Source organism: Emiliania huxleyi (assembly GCF_000372725.1).
Source record: "Emiliania huxleyi CCMP1516 unplaced genomic scaffold EMIHUscaffold_7, whole genome shotgun sequence".
In the NCBI taxonomy this organism is placed as follows: domain Eukaryota; phylum Haptophyta; order Isochrysidales; family Noelaerhabdaceae; genus Emiliania; species Emiliania huxleyi.
This window is the reverse complement of record NW_005196756.1, coordinates 746401-772265: the sequence shown is the minus strand read 5'-3', so window position 1 is coordinate 772265 and position 25865 is coordinate 746401. Positions and strand designations below refer to the sequence as shown.

The window sequence follows — 25865 nt, the reverse complement described above, 5'->3', positions numbered from 1 at the left end:
GGGGCGGGGGGGGGGGGCGTCGCGCAGTCTGAAGCGTCTGAAGGAGGGGGGATGTGTGATGTATGGTCTATGGAGGGAGGAGCGGCGGAGCGGGCGGAGCGGGTGACGATCGATCGGCGACGTCCTCGTCGTGTGCGGAATTCCGTGTGCGGCGGTGCTTTACGGACTAGGCCCTCAATACAAACAAACGTGAGCTCCTCAGGCAGGAGCGGCAAAACGTGATCGATCGAAGAGAAATGGGGGAATGCAGCCAGCACGATTTTTTTCTGCAAAGGACCTCCCTCTTAGTGCCAGTGCGCGCCAGTCCCGTGCCTAGTGTCGTGCGAAGAAAAGAATTTGTGTTCCTCGGACGGAGCAGACCTCGCCCAAGGGGCGAGCGATGGCTAGCACCACACTCCTCTCCTTAAAATCCCTGTGTGGTGGCGGCGTGCCGTCCTCCCATCCCTCCCTTGGTACCTCGATTTTCTTTCTTTTTACTCGGACGGGACCTTCCGAGAGAGATTTTTGTCCGCAATACCAAACAACTCTAACACTCACACATCATTTGGGGCCTGGAGCCCTGTGGCACTTAAAGGTTGTTGGAAAGCCCTGTTCACGCGCGCGCGAGACGTGCAGACAGGGTTGCCAGGTGAGAGCGAATGGCGCGGTTCACGCCTCGCACAACAGAGAGAGAGATGCGCTCTGCATGGTGGGACATAAAAGAGAGCGAGTACTTGGGCGAGTAGGCCGTGCGATCGACGCTGCCGCGCGACCTTGCGCGCGAGGCGGCGCAGCTTGAGAACGGCGGTGGGCGAGAAGCCGCCGCCGAACGTCTCGTGGAGCAGCAGGTTGAAGTTGTTGCGCTTGACAAAGATCGCGTCGTGGTAGAAACCGCGATGCGCCTTGACGTAGCCGTGGCCGGTCTTGTGGGAGAAGCAGAAGGGTTGGCGAGCTGTTTAACATATTAACTTTGGGCCTAACAGTTAAGCTAGTGTTGGCTGAAATCCTTAACGTTGTTCAAGTGTTCACCCCAGCCCATGCTGTTACTGTTTGTTACTGTTGTGACTGTTGTGACTGTTGTTCAGCGGTCAGCAAGCAGAAACCCGGATAGAACCCGAAAATACCTGGGTTTTCCCGGGTATTTTCGGGTATTACCCGCACTGGACGCCGTGGAGATCGTCGTGGGTCACTGCCAGGCCTTCCTTATTGTTGTTCAGCCGGCCTAACGTTAGCTACTGTTGTTGGGGAGCCCCACTGTTGTTTCTGTTGTTACTGTTAACACTCTAGCAAAACACTGTTCAGCTCTTCTTAACGTTTGACAGCTGTGTTGAAAATGATAAATGTCCCCAAAAGCGTGTCCGAGTTTGTGGCAGCTCTGCAGCCAGCGCGGGCTGCCGGGACGCACCGCTCGCGCGTTCTGTGCACTCAGTGGGTCCCAGGGAGTGCACAGATCGAGATCCCGCTACCGCAGGAGTGAGTTTGTGTCCCCGCCCTGCCAGCCCCCTGCACGATCGCGACGTGGAAAAAAGAATTAGAAGGACTCCAGTTTCTACTCTGTGTGCTGCCAGCGACCGAGACGGCGAACCGGACGTCATCTAGATATGCGAATCGTTCATTCACGGGCCCGTGCGGACGTGGAGGAACAGCGTCTCCAGGTCGATGTTGCCGCCACACACGATGGCGGCGACGTGCCGGAGCTGGTGCTCCTATGCACAAGGACGGCATGTGAGGAGAGGCGCCCCTCGCCGCCGCGCGGGACATGTGCATGTGCATGTGCATGTGCATGCACATGTGCATGCACATGCACATGTTGTGCACGTGCATGTGCAGCGCACGCCTCCCGCAGTTGCTTAAAGGCGGGCGAGAGGAGGGCGGCGAGCGTCAGTGCGCCCGCAGGCTCGACGACCTGGGCGGTGCGAGGACGCGCGTCGAATCCAGGCATGGCCGAGGGTTCGCCGAGTTCGCCGAGGGTTCGCCGAGCTTTGGTACCTGCTTGAGCTCGAGCAACGCGATGCGCATGGCAGCGCGGATCTGATCGTCATCCACGCTCAACACCGCCGGGTCGAGCAGCTGTGAGGCGGCCGCCCACGGCGTGGGGCCGAGGCACTTAGTGCGGATGGCATCGGCGATCGTGTCGAGCGCGCCGTTCGCCGCCTCTGGGTCGAGGACACGCTGGCTGAGAGCGAGGCAGCGGCCGAGTCCCTTCCCCTTTGGCTCGACCGCAATGACACGGACGCCCGGCCGGAGGGCGTGCAGGGCAACCGCGATGCCGCCCACCATGCCGCCGCCTGAGACGGGCACCAGCACCGCGTCCAGCTGTGGCAGCTCCTCCGCCAGCTCGAGCCCGATGGTGCCTTGGCCCGCCAGCACTGCCGCGTCGTCGTATGGGTGCACAAATGCAGCGCCGCCCATCGCTGCCGCCTCTGCGGCTGCCGTCTCACTCCTTGCGCTCTGAGTGGGTTCGCACAGCACCACGCGCGCGCCGTACCGCCGCATGTTATCGATCTTGGCCCCGGGCGTCGTGCGCGGCACCACCACGCAGCACGGCACGCCTGCAGCGCAACGTCTGGGTCTGTGCCGGGAAGCGTGGCAGGGGCACGACCTCGTTCGCGCCTCGCTCGGCGGCCGCGGCGGCGAGAGCCGCGCCGTGGTTGCCTGAGGAATGGCACACGACGCCGAGGGCGGCGGAGGCGGCGTCGAGGCCAGCGACGGCGTTAGTCGCACCGCGGTACTTGAACGAGCCGGTGCGCTGCAGGTGCTCGGCCTTGAGATAGCAGGCACAGCCAGCGGTGGCATCGACCCAGTCAGAGCGGAGCACGGGCGTGGGCCGGGCACCGACCGCGCGGAGCCGGTCCGCCGCGACGCGCACGCTCGAAATGGTCATGCTGCAGTCGGCCCTGGGGCGCGGGAGAGCGATTCGTTTCCGCACCCCCCCCTCCCCCCGGGGGGGACCCCCCCCCCCCCCCAACATCTGCGTGCCTCAGGGCTGCCGAGGCGGCGATGAGATCGAGGTGGAAATGCCGGAAGCTGAGGAGCCACTTCGTAAGTCGCCGCGGCACACGCGCGAGGAGATGCCTCCTGAGCTGCCGCTGGAGTCTGGTGTGGCTGTATTTGTAGCCATTTTTAGGCTTCATCTGGTCCCAAAATAGTGTGTGTATTTTTAGCATCACCTGGCAACCCTGTCTGCACGTCTCGCGCGCGCGTGAACAGGGCTCCAGGCCCCAAATGACGTGTGAGTGTTAGAGTTGTTTGCAAAATAGTAGCAACACCTCATGCGACCCTCGGAAAACTTGAGGAAGGATTTTGTCGCCGTCGCCGCCGCTCTCGCCCGTCTGCAGAGACAATCTGGGAGATTATGTGTTGGTGTTTAGGGGGGGGGGATTGCACGAATATCACCGCCACTTACCTGTACCACGCTCGCGCTGACCGGGACCGGCACGAAAAATTTCGGCGTGAACTTGTTGCCATCAAGGCACCGCAGCGTGCGACTGAAAGCCGCGCTAAGTTCCGGCTTGACGCTGTCCTCGAGAGGTCCTTTCACAGACAGGATGGCGGTGCACGGCACGGCATCTGCGTTGCCGCTGTGCAAGTGCGCAATCTTCCACGGCACCTACCGGATGCCAGATGACCTCATCAAGGCAATGCTGCGGGACGCAGAGGCTTGCACTGAGGGAGTGAACAGCTCGGCCGCTCGCTGCTTGCTGGCCCATTCTGGAGACCTCCGCAGCGAGTCGGCCTTCGTCTATGTCGGGACCAAGAGCTTTGCAGGGTCGAATGTGTGCCCTGTTGGGCACAGTCGGTGTCTTGCTGCGCATGGACCGTCGATATGGCCTTTGGTGATACCTGTGCCAGGCGCATGCGGCTGCTCTACCGACTGCCGCTCCACTTCCCGCCAAGCGCGGGGCAGATTCCCGACGCTCGCTCGCAGCACCCGCCACGCACGTATGTTGAGCGAATAGGCGGCCGTGGACCCGGCCAGCTTGCTATCGAGCGGCTGCAGAAGGGGCGTGCGGAGCAGTCCGAGAAGATCGAGTCTCCTCAGCAGCGCTACTACGTCGCCAGCGTTCGCCGCCGATCGCCGCACGACGGACGCGTCGCCCAGCCGAACTGCCCCAGGCGTGGAGCGTCTCACGCAGCTGAGCGCGCCAGGGCAAGACTCCACGGCGTCGGGAGACGGCTGCTCGTCGCGCTGATCATCTCGGTGACGTGCGGCGAGGTGGGGCAGCTGAGTTGCGAGGAGCGGGTCGAGTTTGTGCTGCGCACGCTCGCAGGGCTCGCCTGCGCGCACGCTTCCTCGACAGCAGCAGGCGCGGCAGGAGACCGAGCGGGCGAGCTCGCGAGATCGGTCGCGGCGCGTCTGCCCGATATGCGCGCCTCTGCCGCCACCCGCCACGGCTCGCTCAGCTCCGGCCCCGCGCCGGGGAGCCTCGGTGGGGCGCTCGCAGCCGGGCCACTTTCAGCCGTCTCCCACCCAAAGGAGTCCTCGACAACCGCGTACACGGTGAAGGACGTCGCGATAGGCCGCCGAATGGCGATGAGCACGTGGTGCTCCTGCCCAGCCGCCTCTGACACCAGGCAGCCAGCCGCCAGGGCTGGCTGTCCGTCGGCTCCCACCCCACGCTTCACCTGCTCCGCCCTCGGGGCGCGCTGCTTCTTGCCCCATGAGTGGAAGTTGGGCTCCTGTCTCCAGCCGGGCAAGAGCACCCACCACACGGAGGCCACCTCGTCTGTGGCTACCGAAAGGAGGAGGCGGCTCTGGTCATAGGCACGCAACTGAGGGTAGCCCTTCGCCAAGGCTGGCGCCGCCGGGCACGGCGGGAGCAGGGCCAGCTCGGCCTTTGCCAGGACGAGCGTGGCCTTGATGTGCGCAATCTGGTCATCGATCGATCTGATCCAATCCTTCGCACCGCCACTGCCCGTGTCGGTGTGAAAGATGGCGGTCCCAGAGAGCTCCGTCGATAGCAGGTCAATGGCGTTGCCACCCTTGCCATCGGGCAGTGCCTCCGAGGCCTTGCGTTGCATGAGCTCCGCGACGAAGTTCATCAGTGAATACTGCGGATCGACGGAGGACTTGACGGCAGAGAGCGACGGGAGGACGTCGAGGCGGAAGCCGCGCGCATTGCCGCGAGCTGTGCCTCCATTGAGGACGTTCCCGACCTGTAGGCAGAGTTGAAGGCACCGGCGTAGCATTGGTGACTGGAGGACCTGCTCCGCCGCGGTCCGCAAGCTGTCCACGTTCGCGCGGACGGCCAGAGCTAGCTGTTGGAAGAGCGCCATCAGGGAGAGCACCTTGAGCTTGCGATCGAGGTGGTCAATCTCGGACATGCGCACCGCAAAACGCTCCGCCTCCGAGAGGCTGCTGTCGACCGCAGGATTCTCCGCCAGCTCCGCGCGCAGCACAGCGGCCGCAGCGGCCTCGTCGGCCGTCGGAGCGATACCACTCAGTACGAGCTTCCCCGCTCCCGCTCCCGCGGCTGCTGCTTCGGGACGGCGCCGCGGACGACTTCAATGGACCTCTGAGTGGGAGGTTCGGCCCGGGTCCGCCCTCCTGCGGCCAGGCTGGGTGCACCCGGTACCTGTGGGCTGGGGACAGCCAAGTAGATCGGCGTCGGACCGCGATAGGCCCGATAGTGGGACCATTGTTGGAGCCCGGGATATCGGGATGTGAGCAGTCTCCGGGCGTGTTTTGCGTGGTCACGTAGCTATGTCTCCACGTGGCCTGCGGCTTCTGTGAGTCAAACCACGCTTGTCAGGGATGGGTATGGCATGTGTTGCGAGGCTGGTGAGCTTTCTGGCCGTCAAATTCGGCTCTACCGTCCGGTGTGAAAGGATTGTTGGATCGGCTGGTTTATCAAGTAAATGTGAGATACGCACCGCACCCCTACGAGCCAGGGCCGGTGTCGGCCTTCGAAATTCTTTGCGCATTGTTAGTGCCAGTGCGCGCCAGTCCCGTGCCCAGCGCGAGTGAGGTTTCTTGTAAAATTCTTGCACGTGGCGGCACAGGAGGAGGAGGAGGAGGAGGAGGAGGAGGAGGAGGAGGACGAGAGGGCGCTTAGGGAGGAGCGGACACGCGCACTCCTAGGAGAGGCACCGACGATGACGCTGCAGGAGTTTTCGGACCCAAAACAACGAGTCTTTGCGCGTGCTTCCATCCAGCGCAGCTCCGCTCAAATAATGCCGTTCGGCTCGCTGGTGGCTGCGGTGCTGGTGAGCACGCTAGCTTTCGGATCTCCGGTCCCGGCTTGGAACTCATCCACGGACCGCCTCTTGCTCTACACCCTTGGCAAGACCGGAAGCTCCTCCCTCGAGATTGCGTTAGGCCCACTGGTCGGTCGTGGTAGTCATCCTCGCATTGAGTACCTGGAAAGTCTTACTCCGGACGGGGAATTCGTGAACTACTACTGGAGCGAAGGCAGTTCCACCTCGGCCGTGTACAAAGTCGTCCCTCGGGCCTGCAAGACGCACTCTCAAGCTGTGGCCCAGAGATTTGTGGAGGTGGGGCTGCCGGGCGAGAATCTCTGGTTGCTCATATTGGTGCGCGACCCGTTTGCCCGAGTAATATCTGCGTTCTTCCAGAACCTAGAACGGTTCGGCTTTGGGCGCAACTCGACGGTGGCCCAGCTCACGGCGTGGTTGCGGATAAGGGAGAAGCGATCTACGTCGCGGAGCATTATCGACACATTGCCTCAGGTGCTCGGAGAGGGCATTGAGTGGCTCCCTCTGTTCAACCATTCGTCGCACGACTTATGGGCCGTGCGCGGACGCCTCAGGGTGCTCTTCCTTCGCATGGAGGATTCGCTGCACTGGCCTTCTATCATCCTACGGCGACTGGGCATGTTGGTGCAGCTGCCGACAGCAAACTCGGGCGAGGACAAGTGGTACAGCAAGCTGTACGGGGCCTTCAAGTCCTCATACGTGTATGGGAACGACACGGTACGAAGCACGCTCAAATCGTCGCAAGACCTGAGGCTCATGTACACGGAGAATGAGACCAACGCTTTTGCCGCGAAAGCGCTGCACCTTTGAAACTTCTCTTGAAAAGCTCGCCGATCGGTGCCGACGAGGTCGACGCTACGCTGTCGGCGGCTGCTTGGTCGGGCAGGGATGTTTCCAGAAACATCCCTACCCGACCAGAATGCAACATTTTTCGAGTCGAGCTTACCGGGCTGAATAAACCCGGGGACTGCGTGCACGATGCGCTCCAGAAAGAGGGCTGCACGCTCGTCATCGGCGGGATCACTTACGACGCTGCTGCTGACGACATCCAGGTTGCTGCCAATTACAGCTTCCTTCCCGTCAAAATAAGCCTGACCAAGCTGCCGCCAATTCCCTTGATGGTCGGCGCGGGAAGAGCCGCGCGATGACGATCGTCCCGACCCGTCTGGCGTAGCCGACATTTCGAGCCCCAGCGCTAGCGGAAGTTGGCGGAGCCACGCAGCCTTGTGGCGGGCCGAATGACTGGTCAGTGTGGCGCGCGCGCAAGGCCGAAAGGATGTGCGCAGCGTCCCGTGTATTCTTTCCACTCGTCTCTCGTGTCATCGTGCGGTGGTGTGAGAGTGCTTCGTCGTGCATATCTCGGGGCGTGGGACCCCGGGATCCGCGCTCCGGCGTCGCAGCTACAAGTTAGGAAATAGGATGCTGTGTGCATGCGCTCATCAAGACATGTGGAATCCTCATTGTGTCACGTGAGCTCTCAGATGCACGCGGTCGCGTCGTGCGCGAGACACCGGCGCCCTGGTGCCGCGCCGGGATGCGTGTGCGTCGTTTGTGCGCGCGCGCGCGCCGCGGGGGGAGAGCCAGACGCGCGCAGACGGCGACAGAGCTCAGAGGTCAGCGAGCGCGGGCACGCAGCAGCGGACGCGGGGCGGGGGTGTGACGTGTCTAGACGTCCGGTTGAGAGATCGTGCCAGCGCCGCGTACGACGGAATCGTCTGACGGGGTTGCGCCATGTGAGACCCTGATCCCTGTCTGGTCTCTGGACCCTGTCCGTTGTGAGAGATCCACAGACCACACATAATCTCGCCAGCCAATCTTCGCGGGGGGGCCGTGCCGGCGAGAGGGCGGCGAGAGGCGCAGGTGGCCTCAGGGAGCGCGGGCGAGGGCGCTGGGAGCAACACGGAGACAAAAAACATCAAAATTCAACATTTCCACACACCACCCGTATTTGCAAAACTAGTCATGATGTAGATGGCGGCGTCGCCGCCCCTGACACGCACCGCCGGTGTGGGCCTGCTCTGTCTGCAACTGTGGGCTGCGCATGCTGCATGGTTGGACTCAGCCGCGCGGTTCCTCTATCTAAAAACAGGCACGCCTCTCGCTCTTCTCGGGACGCCCAGGCTTGCAAACTAGTCGGGACGAGGCAGTGGCGGTACGTGAGCAAAGGAGAGGCGCGAACGGCGAGCCGGGGGTGCGTTCACACCTCTCAGGGAGAAGGCCACCTTGAGCGGACCGCGTTGAGGGTGCCGGTGCCGCTGGGCTCGCGGCAGGAGTGCAGGTAGATCAGATGGTAGCCGAATTGCGTCTGCAGAGGCCCATACACGAAGCCCGGCTCCTCCTCGAAGATGACCTCGTCAAACTCCGGAGAGAGCTTGCCGCGCGTCACAAAGCCGAGGTCGCCGCCGCGTGGCGCGCTCCTGCACTCGCTCGACGCGCGAGCCCGCTCCTGGAACTTGGCCTCGTCGTCGCCGATCTCCGCCTTCCACTCTCTAAGCAGATCGGCGGCCGCGTCATCCGACGGACGGAGCATAATGTGCGATGCGCGGCCGACTCGCTGGTCGGTCATCTGCTTCATGTTTTGTGAGACCTGCTTGAACAGGTCGCCCAGCCCCCCTTGCTCCATACGCACTGCGCCCGCCCTCCCCTGCGCGCCGCAGCCGGCTATCCTGGCCGGCAAGACGAAGACAGGCGCCAACAGGATCGCGAGCATATACACAGAAGTGCACCGTCGCCGCAGAGGCCTATCGAGAGGTTTCGTGGTTCGTGGCGGGCGGGCCACGATGCGTGAGGGGGCGGTTGGTGCGCGCAGCGCTCACACACTCTCACCCGACTCGGGGAACCTTCTCCGCAACGTCGGCGTGAAATTTCTTTTTGTAAAAATCAGTTCTCCACAGACCTTTCGCACACCCGCCGCCCGGGCGACTGGCTCACCGACTGAACCTTCTCCGTAAGCTCCGTGATTTCCTTTTTAGCTCCATCCCCTGCAAGCGCCCCCCGCCCCCGCCACGGAAGTCGCGAGCGCGGCTGTTCCCACACTCCCTAACGGAGTCGCTTAGGCGGCTCCGGTGGTGTGCCGATGTGTGTGCTAGTTAGTGTGCGCCAGTCCCACGCCCTTGCTTGTCGTGTCAGTGTTGTGCTGTCTGTGAGAGAGAGAGGCTTGTACTTTAAGAATTCTTTCATCCCCCGCGACGAGCCCCTGCAGACGTTTCGGATTTCGTCTAATCCCCCCCCCCCCCCGGCCCCCCTTGTCCAAGTCGCCCTTTTGCTTTTTCACATGATGTATTCTTTTTTCTCCCACGTGCCCAGTGTCCGAGCAAGGGAGAGCTCCTTGTAAAATTCTTTTCTTTTGTCCCCAGCTGTCTATGTCAGCTGCGCCGCCTAGGCTCATGCCGTCTGGGCGCTCGAGGCGGCGCCGCCGCCGGGAGAGACAGCGGCGGTGCGAGAAGGTCGTCGTGATCGTGACTTTCTCCATGATGGTGCGTGTGCTCGTGCGATGAGCTCTGCGTGTGCTCGGGGTTGGTTAGCGGTGGTGAGGCCTGGGCGATCACAGCGGCTTGGGTACAGAATCCCCACCAAGAGCCGCCCTCACAGCTGCTGTCCTCGACCACGCACCAGTCGCAGTTTAGGCCCTCTTGCTGCAGCATCGTCGCAACGCCAGCCAGGGTGGAGCTCGCCCCGCTGGCCATGCACCACGCCTCGTCGCCCTGCCAGGCTGGCGTGCAGTACGTGGTGACCTCCTCCATCAAGATTTCGCCGCCACCGTAGCTGAACCGGAAGTCGGGGCCGCCCCACCGCTCCATGCAAGCGCAGCCCCGCTCCGTGAGGCGTTGTTGCGGAGGTGGTAGGACCTCAATGCTGGGAGTATACTCACTGCGCGCCGGCGACGCCGCCGGGGGCAGCGGCAAGGAAGGCGTTTGGGGCGGTGGCGGGGAGGACCGTGGTTGAAAGGTTGGGGGCGATTTCGGCGGCGGCGAGGGCGCCGGCGGCGAGGGTGGCGGCAGTGATGGTGGCAGCGGTGAGGGCGGTGGCGGCGAAGGTGGTCGCGGCGAGGGTGGTGGCGATAAGGGGTCGGTTTTGCTCAGTGGAAGCGGTGGCGAGGGTGGCGGCGGCGAGGGCGGCGGCGGCGAGGGCGGCGGCGGCGAGGGCCACTGCACTATCATCCGGGGCGGTGGCGGAAGTAGCGGGGTTGGCGGAGGCAGCGGGAGCGGCGAGGGCGGCGAGAACGGGTGTGAGAAGAAAGCAGCAGAGAACACGAATGACATTGACGACACGGGCGACAGCAAGGCTGGTGGCGATGGCGATGGTAGCGGCAGCGAGGATGGTAGCGGCGGCGAGGGTGGTGTCTGCAAAGGTAGTTGCGCGTCGGGTGGCGACAAGGGAGGCGGCGGCGGTGACGAGGACGGTGGCAGTGGTGAGAATGATGGTGTCAGGAGTGAGGGCGGTGGCGAAGAGGGCGGCGAGGGCGAGGAAGAGGGTGGCGTCGGTGGTGGTCGTGGTGGCAGCGGTAGGGGTGGCTGCGAGGGCAAGGGCAGCGGTAGGGGTGGCGGCGGTGAGAGCGAAGGCGGCGGCGGCGAGGGCGGCGGTGGTGATGGTGGCGGCGGCGAGGGCGGCGGCGGAGAGGGTGGCGAGGACGAGGGCGGCGGCGGCGAGGGCGGCGGCGGCGAGGGCGGCGGCGGCGAGGGCGGCGGTGGCGAGGGCGGCGGAAGCGAGGGCGGCGGCGGCGACGGCGGCGGTGGCGAAGGTGGCGGCGGCGAGGGCGGCGGCGGCGGAGAGGGTTGCGGCGGCGAGGGTGGTGGCGGTGAGGGCGGCGGCGGCGAGGGCGGCGGCGGCGAAGAGGGTTGCGGCGGCGAGGGTGGTGGCAGTGAGGGCGGCGGCGGTGAGGGCGGCGGCGGCGAGGGCGGCGGCGGCGAAGGTGGCGGTGGCGAAGGTGGCGGTGGCGAAGGCGGCGGCGGCGGCGAGGGTTGCGGCGGCGAGGGCGGCGGCGGCGAAGGTGGCGGCGGCGAAGAGGGTTGCGGCGGCGAGGGTGGTGGCAGTGAGGGCGGCGGCGGCGAAGGTGGCGGCGGCGAGGGCGGTGGCGGCGAGGGCGGCGGTGGCGGTGGCAACGACGGTGGCGGTGGCGAGGGCGGCGGCGGCGAGGGTTGCGGTGGCGAGGGTTGCGGCGGCGGTGGCGGTGGCAACGACGGCGGGGGCGGCGAGGGTGGCGGCGGCGAGGGCGGTGGCGGCGAGGGCGGCGGTGGCGGTAGCAACGACGGTGGCGCGGCGAGGGTGGCGGCGGCGAGGGCGGCGGCGGCGGCGAGGGTGGCGGCGGCGAGGGTGGTGGCGGTAAGGGCGGCGGCGGCGAGGGCGGCGGCGGCGAAGGTGGCGGTGGCGAAGGTGGCGGTGGCGAAGGTGGCGGCGGCGGAGAGGGTTGCGGCGGCGGCGAGGGCGGCGGCGGCGAAGGTGGCGGCGGCGAGGGCGGTGGCGGCGAGGGCGGCGGTGGCAAGGGCGGCGGCGGCGAGGGCGGCGGCGGCGAAGGTGGCGGTGGCGAAGGTGGCGGTGGCGAAGGTGGCGGTGGCGAAGGCGGCGGCGGCGGAGAGGGTGGCGGCGGCGACGGCGGCGGCGGCGAGGGCGGCGGCGGCGAGGGCGGCGGCGGCGAAGGTGGCGGCGGCGAGGGCGGTGGCGGCGAGGGCGGCGGTGGCGGTGGCAACGACGGCGGCGGCGGCGAGGGCGGCGGCGGCGAGGGCGGTGGCGGCGAGGGCGGCGGCGGCGAGGGCGGTGGCGACGACGGCGGCGGTGGCGGTGGCAACGACGGCTGCGGTGGCGAGGGTGGCGGCGGCGAGGGTGGCGGCGGCGAGGGCGGCGGCGGCGAGGGCGGCGGCGGCGAGGGCGGCGGAGACGAGGGCGGTGGCGGAGACGGTGAGGAGGGAGAGAACGGCGGTTCGCAGCCTCGGACAACCCCGTCAAAAATGGGCATCAAGCCAGTGCTTTGTGTCAGACCCGATGTCAGCCCATGAAGCTGCTCCGCGGAGAGCTCAGAGTTGTACATCCGGATGTTGCTCATCGAGCCGGCAAACGACCCGCCCCCGATCCGTACTACCCTCTCCAGATTGTGAACTTGTACTACTGATGCGTCCTTGCGCGGCAGTGTCAAACCGTCTTTGTAGAAAGAAACGTCACCGGAAGGGCTGACAGTGATTGCGAAGTGGGAAGTATTGTCGATGGTGAACCTGATTGGCTGAGAAGATGCCGCCTGGCTTAGCGTGTTCACCGTAGCGAAGCTCAGCCCCGCGCTTGAAATCGTCGCAAACACAATGTCGCCCGACGTGGCGACGTCCGTGGCAAAGAACAAAAAGCTGGCCGGGGTTGTTTCTTCACTCAACGCCGCGGGCTCCGAAACAGACAACTCGGCGGCGAAGGTGAAGCCCTTCATGCGTTGCCCAATGTTTTCGGAGAGCGAGATTGTGCGGCCAGCAAGAGGTGATTCGCTTGCAGAGAAGAGAAGTGAGTCAACCTTGCAAAGGTGAGGGGGCAACAAAGGCGGCGGCGGCGGAGGCGAGGATCTAAGCGGCGAGGTCTGTGGTCGCGGCGGCGGCCGCTGTGGAAGATGAGACCGGGTCGGCGGCAATGCAGTCGGCAGCGACGTGGGCGGCGGGGGCGAGGGCGGCGGGGGCGAGGGCGGCGGGGGCGAGGGCGGCGGCGGCGAGGGTGGTGGCGGTGAGGGCGGCGGCGGAGATGGTGGCGAGGGCGAGGGCGGCGAGGGTGGGGGGCCAGTTTGGCTCAGTAGTAGCAGCGGCGACGGTATCGGCGGTGGCGACGAAGGTGGCGGTGGCGACGGCGGCGGCGGCGAGGGTGGCGGCGGCGAGGGCGGCGGCGTCGAGGGCGGCGGCGGAGAGGGTAGCGATGGCGAGGGCGGCGGCAACGGGGACAGGGATGGAGGCAAGGACGTTGGCAGGGACGTTGGCAGGGACGTTGGCAGGGACGTTGGCAGGGACGTTGGCATGGACGTTGGCAGGGACGTTGGCAGGGACGTTGGCAGGGACGTTGGCAGTGGTAGCGGCAACGGCGAGATCCCAAGGTAAGGTAGGTCGAGGGGTGGGAATGGAGGCAGAAATTGCGAGGGTGGCGGCTGGGGCGGACCTGGCACGAGTTGCGGAGCAAATCCAACGTGCACAGATCCCGAGGCACCCGTTTTTGCGACATTGCTGCACCGCCGATCTGTCGTCGCGATAGCGGCACCTCTTGTGCGGACATGGATCACCTCGTGTGCAATAGTCGTGAAGCGGTGATAGCGCACTGTGGCTGTCACCGCTCCAAGGCAAGCCGGTCGGATGGCCGTCATCGGCACATCGGCGAGCAAATGCAGTGCACCGCAGACGCCTACGCCGCACTCACTTGGCTCCCACCTCACAGATTCAGACCATGGTGCGGAGGGTACAAACTCGAGAGATTCGAGCAAGTTAGCAGGAGAAGAGGAAGGGTACTGTGGGTTTGTTGCATGCACGTCCACAAAGGCACCTGAGCTCAGCGTGGCATTCACCTCGGCGGTTGAGTCCGCATCGAAAAGAAAGGAATTGTTTTCGATGCAGATCAAGAAGGTCAGTAGATCCCCTGCCATTAAGCTGTCCGGGTGGCAAGGCCTCCTTGACGGAAGGCAGAAACCTTTGGGTGCGATCAGGATTGCCGCAGATGCACCACAGTTGGCGGCGGCGAAGCCGGTTGTCGTCATCGGGTGCCAGAAACAGAGGGCGGCTCCACGTCCCACCTGCCACGCGCGGGGCGGCGAAGTGCTCTGGAGTGAAGAGGTTGGCCAACCTGCGGCACGGAGGAACGAGCGCCTTTGAGGGGGAAGCGAGGAAGAATTGGTAAGCGTTACGACCTTTCGTAAAAGGATTCGAACTGAACTCGAGTATTCGAGCAACAGCGAGTATTCACAGCCTTGTTATGAGAAGAAAATACGCCCTATGGCGCTATGCGCTGGTCTATGAGAGGTTCACAGACAAAGAACATGCACATGTGCATGTGCATGTGCATGTGCATGTTGTTGTTGTTGTTGTTGTCCCAAGAAGGATTGAGGGTGTGTGTGCATGCGTCTAACTACCCAATGAGTAGACATTGCCCAGTGCCGAGTTCCCGTCCGTCTCTCTCTCTCCGGCAAGCAACCTACCTCGATCGCGAGCGGGCATGCCCGGCAACCCAGCTGGAAACGAGAGGGCCCCCAGCATTTCTCGTTTCCGGAAATTTCCAGGGAAACCCAGCCTTTCGAGTTCGCGCGGATTTCGTGAACTCCGAACTCGAACGAACGCAGCTGGCGGGGCCCAGCCCGAACCTCAAACTGAACGGACCGCGCCGGCTGTGTGGCCGAAGGCGCGAACTGCGAAAACGAACGAACGTTTTCGTGAACTCCGTTCGAACTTAGGAAAAAAGAAAACGAGATGAGAGCTGTGATCCGTGCGTGAACACTAATCGTGCGTGAGGATGGGCGGGTACTCGGATGAGGAGGAGTATCTGATTGTGGCAGTCTAGCGTGCGTGCAGCGGTGCCGGTGGCTCGGAGCGTCAGCGCTCTGGGCCACGGCCTGTGGCCGGCTCATTCCGGCACGGGGCCCCCGAAGGCAGCGCTGTCAGCCCACGTCTCTGCCATTGTTGAACGACAACGAGATGAGAGCTGTGTATGATGTAACATACTTGACACCCCCCAGAGCGCCACGACCCACGTCTTTTCCTGCCAAATCAGCGCGATCTCGGCCGCCGTTCTCCGCTCGCGCCGGCCGCCCATGCGCTCGCGGGGCTGCCGTACTTGGCGTGGTTTTTGCGCATGTACTCCATGAAGGCGCTGTGACTGCGCTGTGAGCAGGGCCGCCCCTGTGGTGCCTGGGCGCCGTGCGTGCTGACTGGCGAGTAGAATGGGGTGGGGCTCCCCGAGGCGTCCAGGCGTACTAGGCCTCTAGCAGGCAACCAGGGACTATACAGGCCTGCAGGAGCCAAAAAATAAATATTGCGGTTCGTTCGCGGTTCGTTCGCAGTTCAGACGAACTTCCCTGGTTGGTATCCTCGCACCTCGGCCTGCGGGTGTGAAGCGGGTCGGGGGGGGGGGGGGGGGGGGGGAAGAAAAGGCTCGAGTTCACGAACTAGTTCGAGGGTTCGGTCGGGCACCCAAGGGCGACCGAACCGTTGCAGCGATCCAGCGAACCAAGGGGATGCGTCCAGAGCGAACTCCGAAACCGAACGAACCGCAAGTCCACCGAACCAGTTCACGAACGTCGAACCAGCTGGGGAAACCAGAGGTCCTTGGGGAGACATTTTTACGAAAGAAGTTGTGCCGAGGCTGTCGCAAAAAGAAAAAAATACCACATGCCGCGGCGCGTGGGTCCTCCTTCTTGACGCCGGGGGCCCAACGCATCCTTCTTCTATAGCAGACATGGACTCGCATTCGCTGAGCGCGCTCACGGATCTGGGATTTACCGACGAGCAGGCGGCCGTAGCGCTCCAGATGTCCTCCGGCAACGTCCAGCGTGCCGTCAACTTTCTTCTCGAGAATGCGCAGGCGACGGAGCAGGTCGGCGCACCTCCAGCCCGCCCGCCGCCGTCCGCGACCACCGAACGCGCGGAGGGGGACCGTGCGCTGCAGGAGGCGCTCGCGGCCTCGCGCCGTGAAGCTGCCGGCGAGTCGAAGCGGCGCGCCGAGGCGCGACAGGCGGAGCTTGCGGCTGCAAGCGCAAACACCGCTTGCCGCGGTGGACGCGCCGCCTCCGCCGCGGCGGCCGCGGCCGAGCGTCGCGCGCAGACTGCAAGCAGCGCGAGCGGCGGCCGCGGCGGATGCGCCGCCTCCGCCGCCGCGGCGGCGGCCGCGCAAACCGCAAGCAGCGCGAGCAGCGAGACGTCCGGGAGCCGGCCGTCTGGCGGCGGCGGCGCAGCTGCGGCCGCTGCCGCCATTGCGAGATTCGCGGCGCCCCAGGCGTCGACAGCGGAGCAAAGAGTTCAGGCGTGCGCTTCGCGGCTCGCGGGAAGTGCGAGGTGCGTGGACGCGCTGATTGCGTCGCTCGAGCGGGCAATCGCGAACCCGGAGGACGAGCGCTGCCGCAAGGTGTCGCTCACAAACAAGGCCTTCCGGGAGCGCGTCGGCTCGGTCCCCGGCGGGGTCGACTTTCTGTACGCAGTCGGGTTTGAGCCGATGCACGGCCACCTCGTGCTGCAGCGGCGGGACACGGCACTGCTGTGGGTGGGCAAGGCGGCGCTGCAGGCGGCGCAGGAGTCGCTGGCGTACCGCGGCTCCAAGGAGGCGCTGCAGCTGCGCGAGGCGCTTCAGCTCTCCAGCTCCGAGTATGCTGCCGAGGAGGCGGCGAGGAGGCAGGCGTGGCTGCAAAAGGTGCCCGACGAGCCGCCCGAAGGGCAGGCGGGCAGCGCGCTCATCTGCGTGCACGTGGGGGAGGCGCAGCACTGGCGCCGCTTCGACAGCAGCGAGGTTCTCGAGGACGTCGTCAACTTCGCGCGCTCGCTGCCGGGCGTGCCGCTCGGCCGGCCGATCGGGCTGTCGAACGTGACGCTCCGACCGGCGGTGCGGCTCGACTTGGCGACGGAGTGCGGCCTCACGCTGCAGCGGCTCGACCTGTGGCCGACAGGCCACCTGCGCGTCGAGGCAGGATGAGGCGGGAGGACGAGGCGAGTGTGGCGGGGCGGGGTCTCGGGCACGGGTGTCGTGGTGCTGCTGCTGCTGGTAGTGGTGGGTGGGTGCGTGGTGAGGTGGGTGGAACTGCTACTGGCGGCGGGTCAGCGCTGCTGCGGCCCCAATGGGGGGGGGGGGGCGGGGGCATCGACGCTCACACCGGCGATTTGTTTTTTTGAGCTATCGCCTGCGCCAACACGGCGTCATGCGGCTCATGCATTGTGCCTCATCGGCTCGCATGACACGGCGGCTCATGGATTGCCTCACATCGGCTCAACCCAACCGGTGTGCGTGTGGGTCAACGCTGCACAGACCGCGCGGACGCCTAGCAGAGATCGACTGCATCTCAGTACCCTTGCTGTAACGTGTACGCTACGTAGCTGTGTGATGTGCACCAGTACACAAGTGCTTCTCCTGGCGCGTGGCAAAGGTGTACGGCTCCGATGTGTCGGACACTGTCCCGTGTATGTACTATGTTTGCCGTTGATCACACGCCATCATGCGACCGTCATGCTAGACTTCTCCGCGGTCGTTGGTGAAAACATGTACCACATGGGCATGTCAATCGTGCCGGCGATACTGGACAGGTCTAGCTTGGCGGCTCGGAACTTGGGCCCGCCGCCGGGGCCACCTTTGGCGCCATTGCTGCAGACCATGCCGTCGCGAGGCATCCCGAAGAAGTTGGTATCCAATTTACCTTTGTTCTTCAGGTCGTGCACGGCGAACACAGCATACTCGATCGCTTTACCATCGCGCTTCGTGGGCAGATCACTGATCACGACCGTGATTTGGGCGCCTGTGATGTCGTGCTTCTCGTGGTAGCATGCGCCATCGTCCTTCAGCCACTGGGCCTCGTCGTCAAAGAGGAGAACGCGGAGGGCTCCCACCGTGCTCCGCAAGCCCGTGATCACGATTGTCAGGTCGGTGTTCATGGTTGTCGGTCGTCCCGGCAAACTGAGCCGGACATTTTTTACAAAAGAAATTTACAACGCAACTCCCTCGCACGACACTAGGCACGGGACTGGCGCGCACTGGCACTTACAAAAGAATTTTACCACCAAACTCCCTCGCACGACACTAGGCACGGGACTGGCGCGCACTGGCACTTACAAAAGAATTTTACCACCAAACTCCCTCGCACGACACTAGGCACGGGACTGGCGCGCACTGGCACTAACACAAAAAGAATGTAACGGAGACATTGGGCACGCGCGCGCTGGCACTAGCACAGGTACGCAGTCGGAAAAAAGAATTTTGAATGGTACTAGCAATCCTTGGATCTTTGGTACTATTGTGAGCGCAGCCGCTCACATAGTCCTACAAGATGTAGGACTGCGAGCGCTCCTGCTCACAACCAACATGTTTCTACGAATCTGAGCAGTGGCCAGTGCTGCTCGCAACCTTAGACTTTGCTCGGAAGTGAGCGCTAGTAGTAGTCGTAGGCGTCACCCAGTCACGTTGGGAGCGGAGCTGCTCTTTAGTCCTAGAAGATGTAGGATTGCGAGCGTTGGCGCTCACAATCGCACAGAGATGCTAGAGCAGGCGGACATCGCTTCCAGGGAGGGGGGCGCCCTTCTACTCACGCCCCACCCCCCCCCTAGCATGTGGTGAAGGCGCTGGGGGGGCCGGGACCCCCCCCTAGCATGTGGTGAAGCCTCTGGGGGGGGTCGGACCCCCCCCCCTAGCATGTGGTGGGCACCCCCCAGAGTTCGTGGGCTAGGATAGCCGCCAAAGAGCCGATTTTGCCCCCAAAGTTGTGAAATCGTGGCTGAAAGTCCAATATCTTGGAGAATCTGACCAGGCTCTCAAGACTCATGTAGCTCCACAGGATGATTTTCTTCGAAAAAGGCTCCGAAATGAGGTGCAAAATCAAGGGCCCGGAGAGAGGGTCTGACCACGAGTCTCTGGGGGGGTCCTCGGCCATGACCCCCCCCTAGCATGTGGTGAAGGTGCTGGGGGGGTCGGGACCCCCCCCCTAGCATGTGGTGAAGCCTCTGGGGGGGGTCGGACCCCCCCCGTAGCATGTGGTGTGAGTAGAAGGGCGCCCCCCTCCCTGGAAGCGATGTCCGCCTGCTCCTACGATTGCGAGGAGTGATGCTCACAATCCTCGACTTCTAGGATTGAGGCTGCTCACAATCCTAGCCGTCTACAAGAATGTTCACCCCGCCAGGCTGGTCTTTTGAACAAACCGCGACTATGATTAAGAAGGAAAGAGACGAGGAGCAAGCGGCGTTTGTCGCACTGGCCACTGGGCACGGGAGTCGGGACTCGCGCGCGCAGGCACCAAGCCACAGTAAATTCTTATTTTAGTGTATTTGACTGTAATCTGTATGTTCTATGTAGCTCTTCAACGGTGGACTGCTGACTGACAGGGTTTGCGATGAGGAGTGCCCCGAAGGGTTTCTCGGGGTTAGTGCACCACTAACCGCCTGCGCAAGTTATTTGTCGCGCCGATCTTAGTTTCCTAAAATCTCTCTCCCGATCTTATTGTCGCGCCGATGCAGGAGGTTCTCTGTCTGTTTTGAGAGAGAGCACTTATAGCACTTTTTGAGTGCAGTTTTGGTAACCTCACATCCAGGGCCGGGGAGCTAAGAAGCGCACCGCCAGCGGGCCAGATGACCGGTTATCGGGTTGCGGGCAAGAGAGCCCTAGCCCTGGGGGTTTGCGTGGGACCAGGACGACTACGGCAAGGACCCGGCGAACGTGTACGTGCACCTGCTCTCCGGCCGGGTGTACCTGCTCTCCGGGTTCGAGGGCATATCCCATTATCGGCGAGGCCAAGGAGAGCGTGCAGTGCGACTTTGGCAAGCGGTCGTTTGGCGCGTGCTCGGTTACAAGGGCAAGAAATGGCGCCTGCGCAAGGACGGTCTCGACAGCAAGGAGATCGACCCGGCGGGAAGCAGGGTCAAGGTGGGCAAGCAAGAACACGATCACGGTCGGTCGTGCTGCGCAAGGTCAAAGGGCCAGTACGGGGCCGACCACTGGATGGACCTCGTGGCCAAGCGGACCACCGGCGGCGCCACTCAAGAGGACCCCTCCGCCGGCCTGATGACATGATGAAGCAGATGTACGACGAGGTACCGACTTCACTTTCACACCATCCCAACGCGGCCAAAGGATATCCACCTCGAGAACCTCGAGAACACCATTCCAATTCACCATTGGCACTTGTGACCTCGGCGGTGCGGTATGAGATGTTGGCAACGCACGACCCGCTACCGACTTGGCGTTCGCTTTGACGATGTCGGTGCAGCAAATTCCGCCGCGCTGCGTCGCGACCCTCGACGCGTGGTGCCGAGATAATTGCCCGCACGCTGCCACGCACACGCTGTATGCGCGGTACGACTCGAATGCCCAGCGCGGGCCTCCAGCATGGAGGTGCTATGCGCTTGCTGGCCTCTCACCCGACACAATGACATACGAGCGCGGCGATGTGTACTGCACAAGGCACGCTCAGCTGCTCGCTGTGCTCGCAGAGTGCCGCCTTGGCCAGGCTGCTGCTGAGAGTATGGCAGCTGGCGAGGTCTCGGCGCGGGCCACCGCCGCCCGTGCGCCGAAAAGCTCTTGCGGCGACGCCGAGGAAGCGTGCACCCTGTGGGCTTCCTACGGCCAGTGCGCGCGGAACGAGCCTTTCATGAGCGAGCGCTGTGCTCGTTCGTGCGGCGCGTGCGAGCGGCGGACCGAGCCACCACGCGGCGGGATGCCGTCCACCGCCGCCTCCGCCTCTGGCGCCACGGCCTCTGCCGCCTCTGCCGCCGCCGACGCGACGAGCCAGCCATCGTTGAGCCTGCCGCTGTGCGAGTCCACCTGCAGTCCCCCGGACGGAGCCGCGCCTCGCTGCTCGGGGCGTGGCTCGTGTGTCGCTTGGCACGGGATGGAGTGGTGTGAGTGCGACGCGAGCGCCACCGAACGCTACGTCGGCTTGCGCTGCGACAGGAGGCTTGCAGCGGGTGCGGAGTGCCAAGGCAGCTGCAGCGGGCGGGGGAGGTGTGTGCACGGGCATTGCGAGTGCGAGTTTGGGTGGCACGGCCACGACTGCTCCTCGCACGGAGCGCCCTCGCCGCTGCTGACCCGCGCAAAACTCCTCGCCGCCGGCGTGGGATGGGCGGACGAGGCAGGAGGCGGCGGCGAGGCGGGCGGTGAGGCGGGCACGGGCGGCGAGGTGGGCGGCGAGGCGGGTGCGGGCGGCAGCCCGCCGGATGCGCCACCTTGTGTCGAGCCCTCCTACCACCAGGCATGCGAGGGCGGGACGCACCCCCACCACAGCCCCACCACAGCCCTGCCGCCCTGCTGAGGCCCCCGCCGCTTCTCCCCCCCTTGCCTACAAGGCGCTCGCGAGGCCGCCTGCCGAGCTCGCTCGTCTCGTGGCCACCCTACCCGACGTCTCGCCGCCGCTCGGCTGCGACAGCTGCGCCGTCGTCTCAAGCGCCGGCATCTTGCGCAGGCGCTCGCGCCGCGCGAAAGCGGCCGAGGAACCAGCGTTTGAGCCCACCCACCCACCAAATATAGGCGCGAGTACGGGGAGCACATTGACGCCAACGAGTGCGTCTTCCGCATCAACCGCGCGCCAACGGCCGGCTACGAGCGGCACGTCGGCAGCCGCACGACTTACGATTTTGTGAATTCCTTCCCGCACGTGCGCGGCCTTTCGATTCTGCCGCGCACGCACACCAAACTCATCCATGGGATGGTCGCGGAGCCGTGGGCTGTCCGCGACGCGCCGCAGCAGCGCTACTCCGGGTTCGACGAGTATCTCGTGTGGGCCGACGGCCACGCCGAGGTGGTTGCCAGGAACCCGGGGCTCGATGCGTACTTCCTGGACCTCGAATGGTTGCGCTCCTCTTGGGAGGCCTACTACGCCCACCTCGTCCGTCTCGAGTCGCCGCGCGCGTCCCGCGCTCGCCCCTCTTCCGGTTGGCACGTCACCCGCCTCGCGCTGGGTGTTTGTCGCAAGGTGCGCTTGTACGGCTTCTCCCTCGAGGACGGCGATTTCCACTACTTCGATTCGAGCGTGCAGGCGACGGTTACCCCGCCGATGCGCGACTTGCGCTACGGGTACACTCACAAGTTCGCCTTCGAGCACGCCGTCTTTGCTAATTTGAGCGCTGCCATGCCTGATAGATTAGAGCTCTTGCAATAGCCGACGGGTGTGGACGCACCGCGTTTGACGCTTGTCGTGTTTCTCCACAGCGCGCGCGGGCCCGCGCCTCGAGTTGCGCGTTGCCGTTGGTATCTTGAATTTTTGCGGATATCTTAAGTCAAACATGGCATGGCTCCCTCTCCCCTCCTCCCGCCAAGCACACCAGCAGTCTCGAGGGGCCAGCCGCTGGAAGGGGCAAGCCAGCGGCACGAGGGCTTCAGCCACACAGTACGGCTTTACGCGTGGCTCTACCTGGGGAACGCGACACCCACACGGCACAAAGCACCAAAGTTATAGGCATACCCCCCGGCGCAGTGTCCCCCGCTATGTGTCGCCGTGTTCGTCGGGGCACGCTATCCTGTGTGCAGTCAGGGCAAGTGGGGGCGGCGCGGCGGGGTGGACAGCCCAGGCCAGATGCCCTGGGGGATCTCTCTGCCCAGTCCGGGGGTGGCGGGTGCGTCGAACCTTCCCATCGCACCCTGGGAACGTCCGCGGGGTGTTGGAAGTAAAGATATATTACTTTTTAAGTCAAACATGGCTGCTTGTATTAGTATTACGCTCTTGTACGACACCTGTAGCTCCGTCTGCGGCCACCGACCGCGCTTGTGCGTTGTGGTCCTCTCCGACCCCTTCCCGCGGAAAAAGCCCCCCCCCCCCCCCCCCTCCCCGCCGCGTGCTCGTTCGTCAACCTAGCTCATCTCCGCGAGCCAGCGCGCGATCCGCTGCCCGCTGCTCGCGGAGACGTCCATGGTGCCTCCAAAAGCGACGAGCGCCTCGGCCTGCGCGCGGATCGCCGCGAAGCCCGTGCCGGCGCGGGCGCCGGCGGCGGCTGGCATCGGCGCGCACCGCGCAATGCGCAACGCGACGTACTGAGCATGGAGAAGCTCGACGCACGTCTCAACGAGCTGAGGGAACGCACGCCGGACCTCGGGAGGCTGCAAGCGGTACTCGGCCTGCGCCGCTTCAACCTCGGCGAGCGAAGCGGGCAGCAAACCCGCCTCGCTCAGCGCCTCCACGCGGACGAGCAGCGCAGAGAGCGGCTGCATCGCGATCGCATCGGTGGCCCCGCGTGGGCCGGCGGCGGGTAGTCCCTTGGATGCAGCCCGCCACGCCTCCGCGCCTACACCCAGCGGGAGGCCTGAGCAGCGGCTCGTTACCGTGGCGACGGCCGGCCACAGGGAAACACCCTCGAGCAGCTGCGCGATTGAGAGGAGGGCGAAGAGGGGCGCCCCGTGCGCCGACGCCTCCTGCGGGTGCGATTCGCGCCACTCCCGGGCAAAGGCGGCAGCGTCGGCGCAGAGCCGCGCCTGTTCACAGCAGGAGCGTCGGGACGGCCTGTCCGCTTCCTCGGCAGCGCCAATGCAGAGTCGCGCCGCGCGCTCCGCCGCGTCCCCCGCCGCTGGGTTCGTGCCGCGCGCGGCCGCGGCGATGTTTGCGGAAAGCTCTGCAACGAGGAGGGCGGACAGCTGCCGGTGCTCTCGCGCCTGAGAGACGTGGTGCGGGCGGGAAGGCCGGGGTCGATGAGAGGCCAGCATGTAACCCAAACGCCCAGCCGTTGGGCGGGCCTGGTGAGACCACGACTCCATTCTTCGTCGCATCTCAGCCCTCCCCAGCTCTCTCTACTCGCGCGCGCCTCGTAGAGCAGCCGAGCCGCCTGCGAAGCGCGTCCTTTGCCGGCCAGCCGCGACGAGACCTAGCTCCAGCCAAGTAGTGAGAGCCATTCGAGGTGGCGAGGGGGCCGTCGTCCAGTGGCGGGGGCACCGCGCGCAGCAGCTCTCGGTAGTCGGCCTCTGCGATGTGCGAGAGGCCGCTGCGCGGCAGCAGCGCCTCGGGCTTGCCACAGCCGAGGAGGAGCTGGATGCACAGCTCCTGCCGTTGCGCCGCAGGCCCACGGAGGAGCCACAGGTACCTGTTGGTCGCAGGTGGCGGCCGCCAAGGGTGAGCGGCGGACTCGGCGCGGGTGAGCAGCAGGCGCCAGCGGCAGGGAAGGCAGGGGCGATGCCTTCCCTCGGCGAGGCGGCCTCGGCGGCGAGATGGCGGCGAGGCGGCGAGGGGGCGGCGGGACTCGGGAGGCGGCCGGAAGCGTCGGGCAGGAGCCGCAGCGGACGTGTCTGGGAGGTGTCTCGGAAGTGTCTCGGAAGTGTCTCGAAAGCATGAGCGGTAGCGGGCGGGCGCGTGGCAAGGGAGAGGAGGAGAGGAGAGGAGGAGGGGAGAGGAGGAGGGGAGAGGAGGAGGGGAGAGGAGAGGAGGAGGGGAGAGGAGAGGAGACGGGCGTGCGCACACACCCAATAGCAGCGCGCGAAGCGTCGACGCCCTCGGAGGCCCATTCGCCCACGTGCTGTGCGACGAGGGGCGGCAAGGCGAGGGAGGGCGAGGGTGATGTCCCAACGAGGAGGGAGCTGTCGGCGAGCTTCTGCTGCGCCACCGCGAGCAACCCCTCGTGCTGCAGCGCGAGTCCGAAATGCACCGCCTCTTGGCGCAAGTGCGGCACGGCGGCGAGCACCGCCACCGCCCGCTCGAACTGCTGCGTGGCGAGGAGGACGCCCGCGTACAGCAGCGGCGAGCCGCCCCCGGCGTTGAAGTAGGTCTCGCCGTACGATCCGTACACCAGACGCTGCAGCGAGCCGAGCGCGTCTTGCGAGCCTACGTCGTGAGTACCATACCTCCAGAGGATCGAACCCAGTGTGGGTTCAGTCCCGTGGGTGGTGTGGTAGCAACGGTGCGCCTGCGTCGTGAGTGCGCCAACCTCGGGGTGGGAGATATGGGGAGATATGGGGAGATATGGGGAGATATGGGCAGCCTACGGGGTGAGTCCGCCAGCCTCGGGGCGGGAGATATGGGGAGATATGGGGAGATATGGGGAGATATGGGCAGTCTACGGGGTGAGTACGCCCGCCTCCCTACACGGGCTGCGAAAGGCAGTGAATAGAGTGGAATACGGTCGAGTGAAGCGGAATGCGTCTCCCCCCCCCCCCCCCCCCCCCGAGCGCGAGGTGGAGTACAAGAATGCGGCTTCTAGGGAGCGCGAGCCGTCACCGCCTGCCGGCGGGTGGCCGCCCGCGGACGCGGGAGGCGGCAGGCTGGCAGCGAGGAGGGCGTGCGCCGCGGAGAGCTTGTGCCACAGCCAGTCCTCGACCGTCCGCTCCCGCTCGGGCGCAATCTCACGAGCAGAGATCGCCGCGTCGGGCGCCGCGACGGACGCGTAGACGAGCCGCGCATGCGGCTCCATCTGCGCCGCGCCGCGCCAGTACTCTTCTTGGGCGGCGAGGACGAGCCGCGACATGCCGCCGCCGGACACACCGGCGCCGGCCGTCGCCGAGCCGTCCGCCGCGGCCGCGGCGAGCAGCGCAGAGAGCCGCGGCGGAACGGCGCCCTCGGCCGCCGCCGCGGCGGACACGCGCGCCGCAGCGGCGTAATCGGCGCAGCGCAAGCAGAGGTAGAGCAGCGGCCAGAAGGGCGCGTCGTCGCCGCCGGCGAGGGTGACGCGCTGCGGCGGTGGCTGCGCCGTCGGGGCGTCGAGGCCGCGCTCGAGGCGCAATGCGGCGGCGGCCTCAAACTCGATCCCTGGCTCACCGCCACGGCGCGCCGCGCCGGCCGATGCCGCGACGCGGGCTCGAAGCTCGTCGCGCGCTTGCTCTCCAAAGTGGCTGAGGGCGCCGCGCAGCAGCGAGAGGCGGAGGGCGGCGTCGGTGCTGCGATAGGGGCCCTCGTCGGCGGGCAGCGCCCGAGAGCCGCCGCCGGGGTGAAGGAGGGGGCGGGCCGTCTGAAAGGGGAGGGGAGAGGGGGCAAGAGAGGGGGGGTTCGGGGGGGAGAGAGGAGTGCGGAGGGAGATGCGGGAGGGGCGCGGAGAGGGGAGAGACGGCGATCGGCAGATGCACGAGAGCCGTTC

At 65.4% G+C, this 25865-nt stretch overlaps 8 protein-coding genes across 8 annotated transcripts in view; 4 read left to right on the top strand and 4 right to left on the bottom strand.

The window, feature by feature from the left end:
* Nucleotides 1-1595: 1595 nt before the first annotated feature.
* Nucleotides 1596-2863, bottom strand: EMIHUDRAFT_308811 (hypothetical protein; the record flags this gene model as incomplete). Its single annotated transcript, XM_005761879.1, has 5 exons — nucleotides 1596-1685; nucleotides 1787-1885; nucleotides 1969-2531; nucleotides 2582-2634; nucleotides 2712-2863. The coding sequence occupies 5 exons, from the start codon at nucleotides 2861-2863 to the stop codon at nucleotides 1596-1598; spliced, it is 957 nt and encodes a 318-aa protein (XP_005761936.1).
* Nucleotides 2864-6075: 3212 nt separating this feature from the next.
* EMIHUDRAFT_197976 (hypothetical protein) lies at nucleotides 6076-7343 on the top strand (the record flags this gene model as incomplete). Its single annotated transcript, XM_005761878.1, has 2 exons — nucleotides 6076-6912; nucleotides 7044-7343. The coding sequence occupies 2 exons, from the start codon at nucleotides 6076-6078 to the stop codon at nucleotides 7341-7343; spliced, it is 1137 nt and encodes a 378-aa protein (XP_005761935.1).
* A 1133-nt stretch (nucleotides 7344-8476) lies between these two features.
* EMIHUDRAFT_48780 (hypothetical protein) lies at nucleotides 8477-8689 on the bottom strand (the record flags this gene model as incomplete). Its single annotated transcript, XM_005761877.1, has 1 exon — nucleotides 8477-8689. A coding segment is annotated over one exon (213 nt), but the record flags the coding sequence as incomplete, so codon positions are not given.
* A 1190-nt stretch (nucleotides 8690-9879) lies between these two features.
* Nucleotides 9880-13253, top strand: EMIHUDRAFT_96764 (hypothetical protein; the record flags this gene model as incomplete). The annotated part of the gene is made up of 4 exons (XM_005761876.1): nucleotides 9880-9924; nucleotides 10144-11460; nucleotides 11523-11868; nucleotides 12805-13253. 4 exons carry the CDS (start codon nucleotides 9880-9882, stop codon nucleotides 13251-13253), a joined length of 2157 nt encoding a protein of 718 aa, XP_005761933.1.
* Nucleotides 13254-15586: 2333 nt separating this feature from the next.
* EMIHUDRAFT_432887 (hypothetical protein) lies at nucleotides 15587-16911 on the top strand. The gene has a single exon (XM_005761875.1). It carries the CDS (start codon nucleotides 15592-15594, stop codon nucleotides 16816-16818), a length of 1227 nt encoding a protein of 408 aa, XP_005761932.1. The 5' UTR covers nucleotides 15587-15591; the 3' UTR covers nucleotides 16819-16911.
* Nucleotides 16912-17039: 128 nt separating this feature from the next.
* On the bottom strand, nucleotides 17040-17838 carry EMIHUDRAFT_432885 (hypothetical protein). The gene has a single exon (XM_005761874.1). It carries the CDS (start codon nucleotides 17766-17768, stop codon nucleotides 17334-17336), a length of 435 nt encoding a protein of 144 aa, XP_005761931.1. The 5' UTR covers nucleotides 17769-17838; the 3' UTR covers nucleotides 17040-17333.
* A 2698-nt stretch (nucleotides 17839-20536) lies between these two features.
* On the top strand, nucleotides 20537-22092 carry EMIHUDRAFT_461764 (hypothetical protein; the record flags this gene model as incomplete). Its single annotated transcript, XM_005761873.1, has 2 exons — nucleotides 20537-20823; nucleotides 21346-22092. The coding sequence occupies 2 exons, from the start codon at nucleotides 20537-20539 to the stop codon at nucleotides 21974-21976; spliced, it is 918 nt and encodes a 305-aa protein (XP_005761930.1). The 3' UTR covers nucleotides 21977-22092.
* Nucleotides 22093-23018: 926 nt separating this feature from the next.
* The window catches only part of EMIHUDRAFT_461763 (hypothetical protein), a gene marked incomplete at both ends in the record, with an annotated part of 3603 nt that continues 756 nt past the window's right edge, over nucleotides 23019-25865 (bottom strand). The window contains 5 exons of the mRNA XM_005761872.1: nucleotides 23019-23096; nucleotides 23163-23283; nucleotides 23738-23885; nucleotides 24262-24619; nucleotides 25013-25739. Coding sequence (XP_005761929.1) covers nucleotides 23020-23096; nucleotides 23163-23283; nucleotides 23738-23885; nucleotides 24262-24619; nucleotides 25013-25739 — 1431 coding nt within the window. The remainder of the gene's footprint in view (nucleotides 23097-23162; nucleotides 23284-23737; nucleotides 23886-24261; nucleotides 24620-25012; nucleotides 25740-25865) is intronic.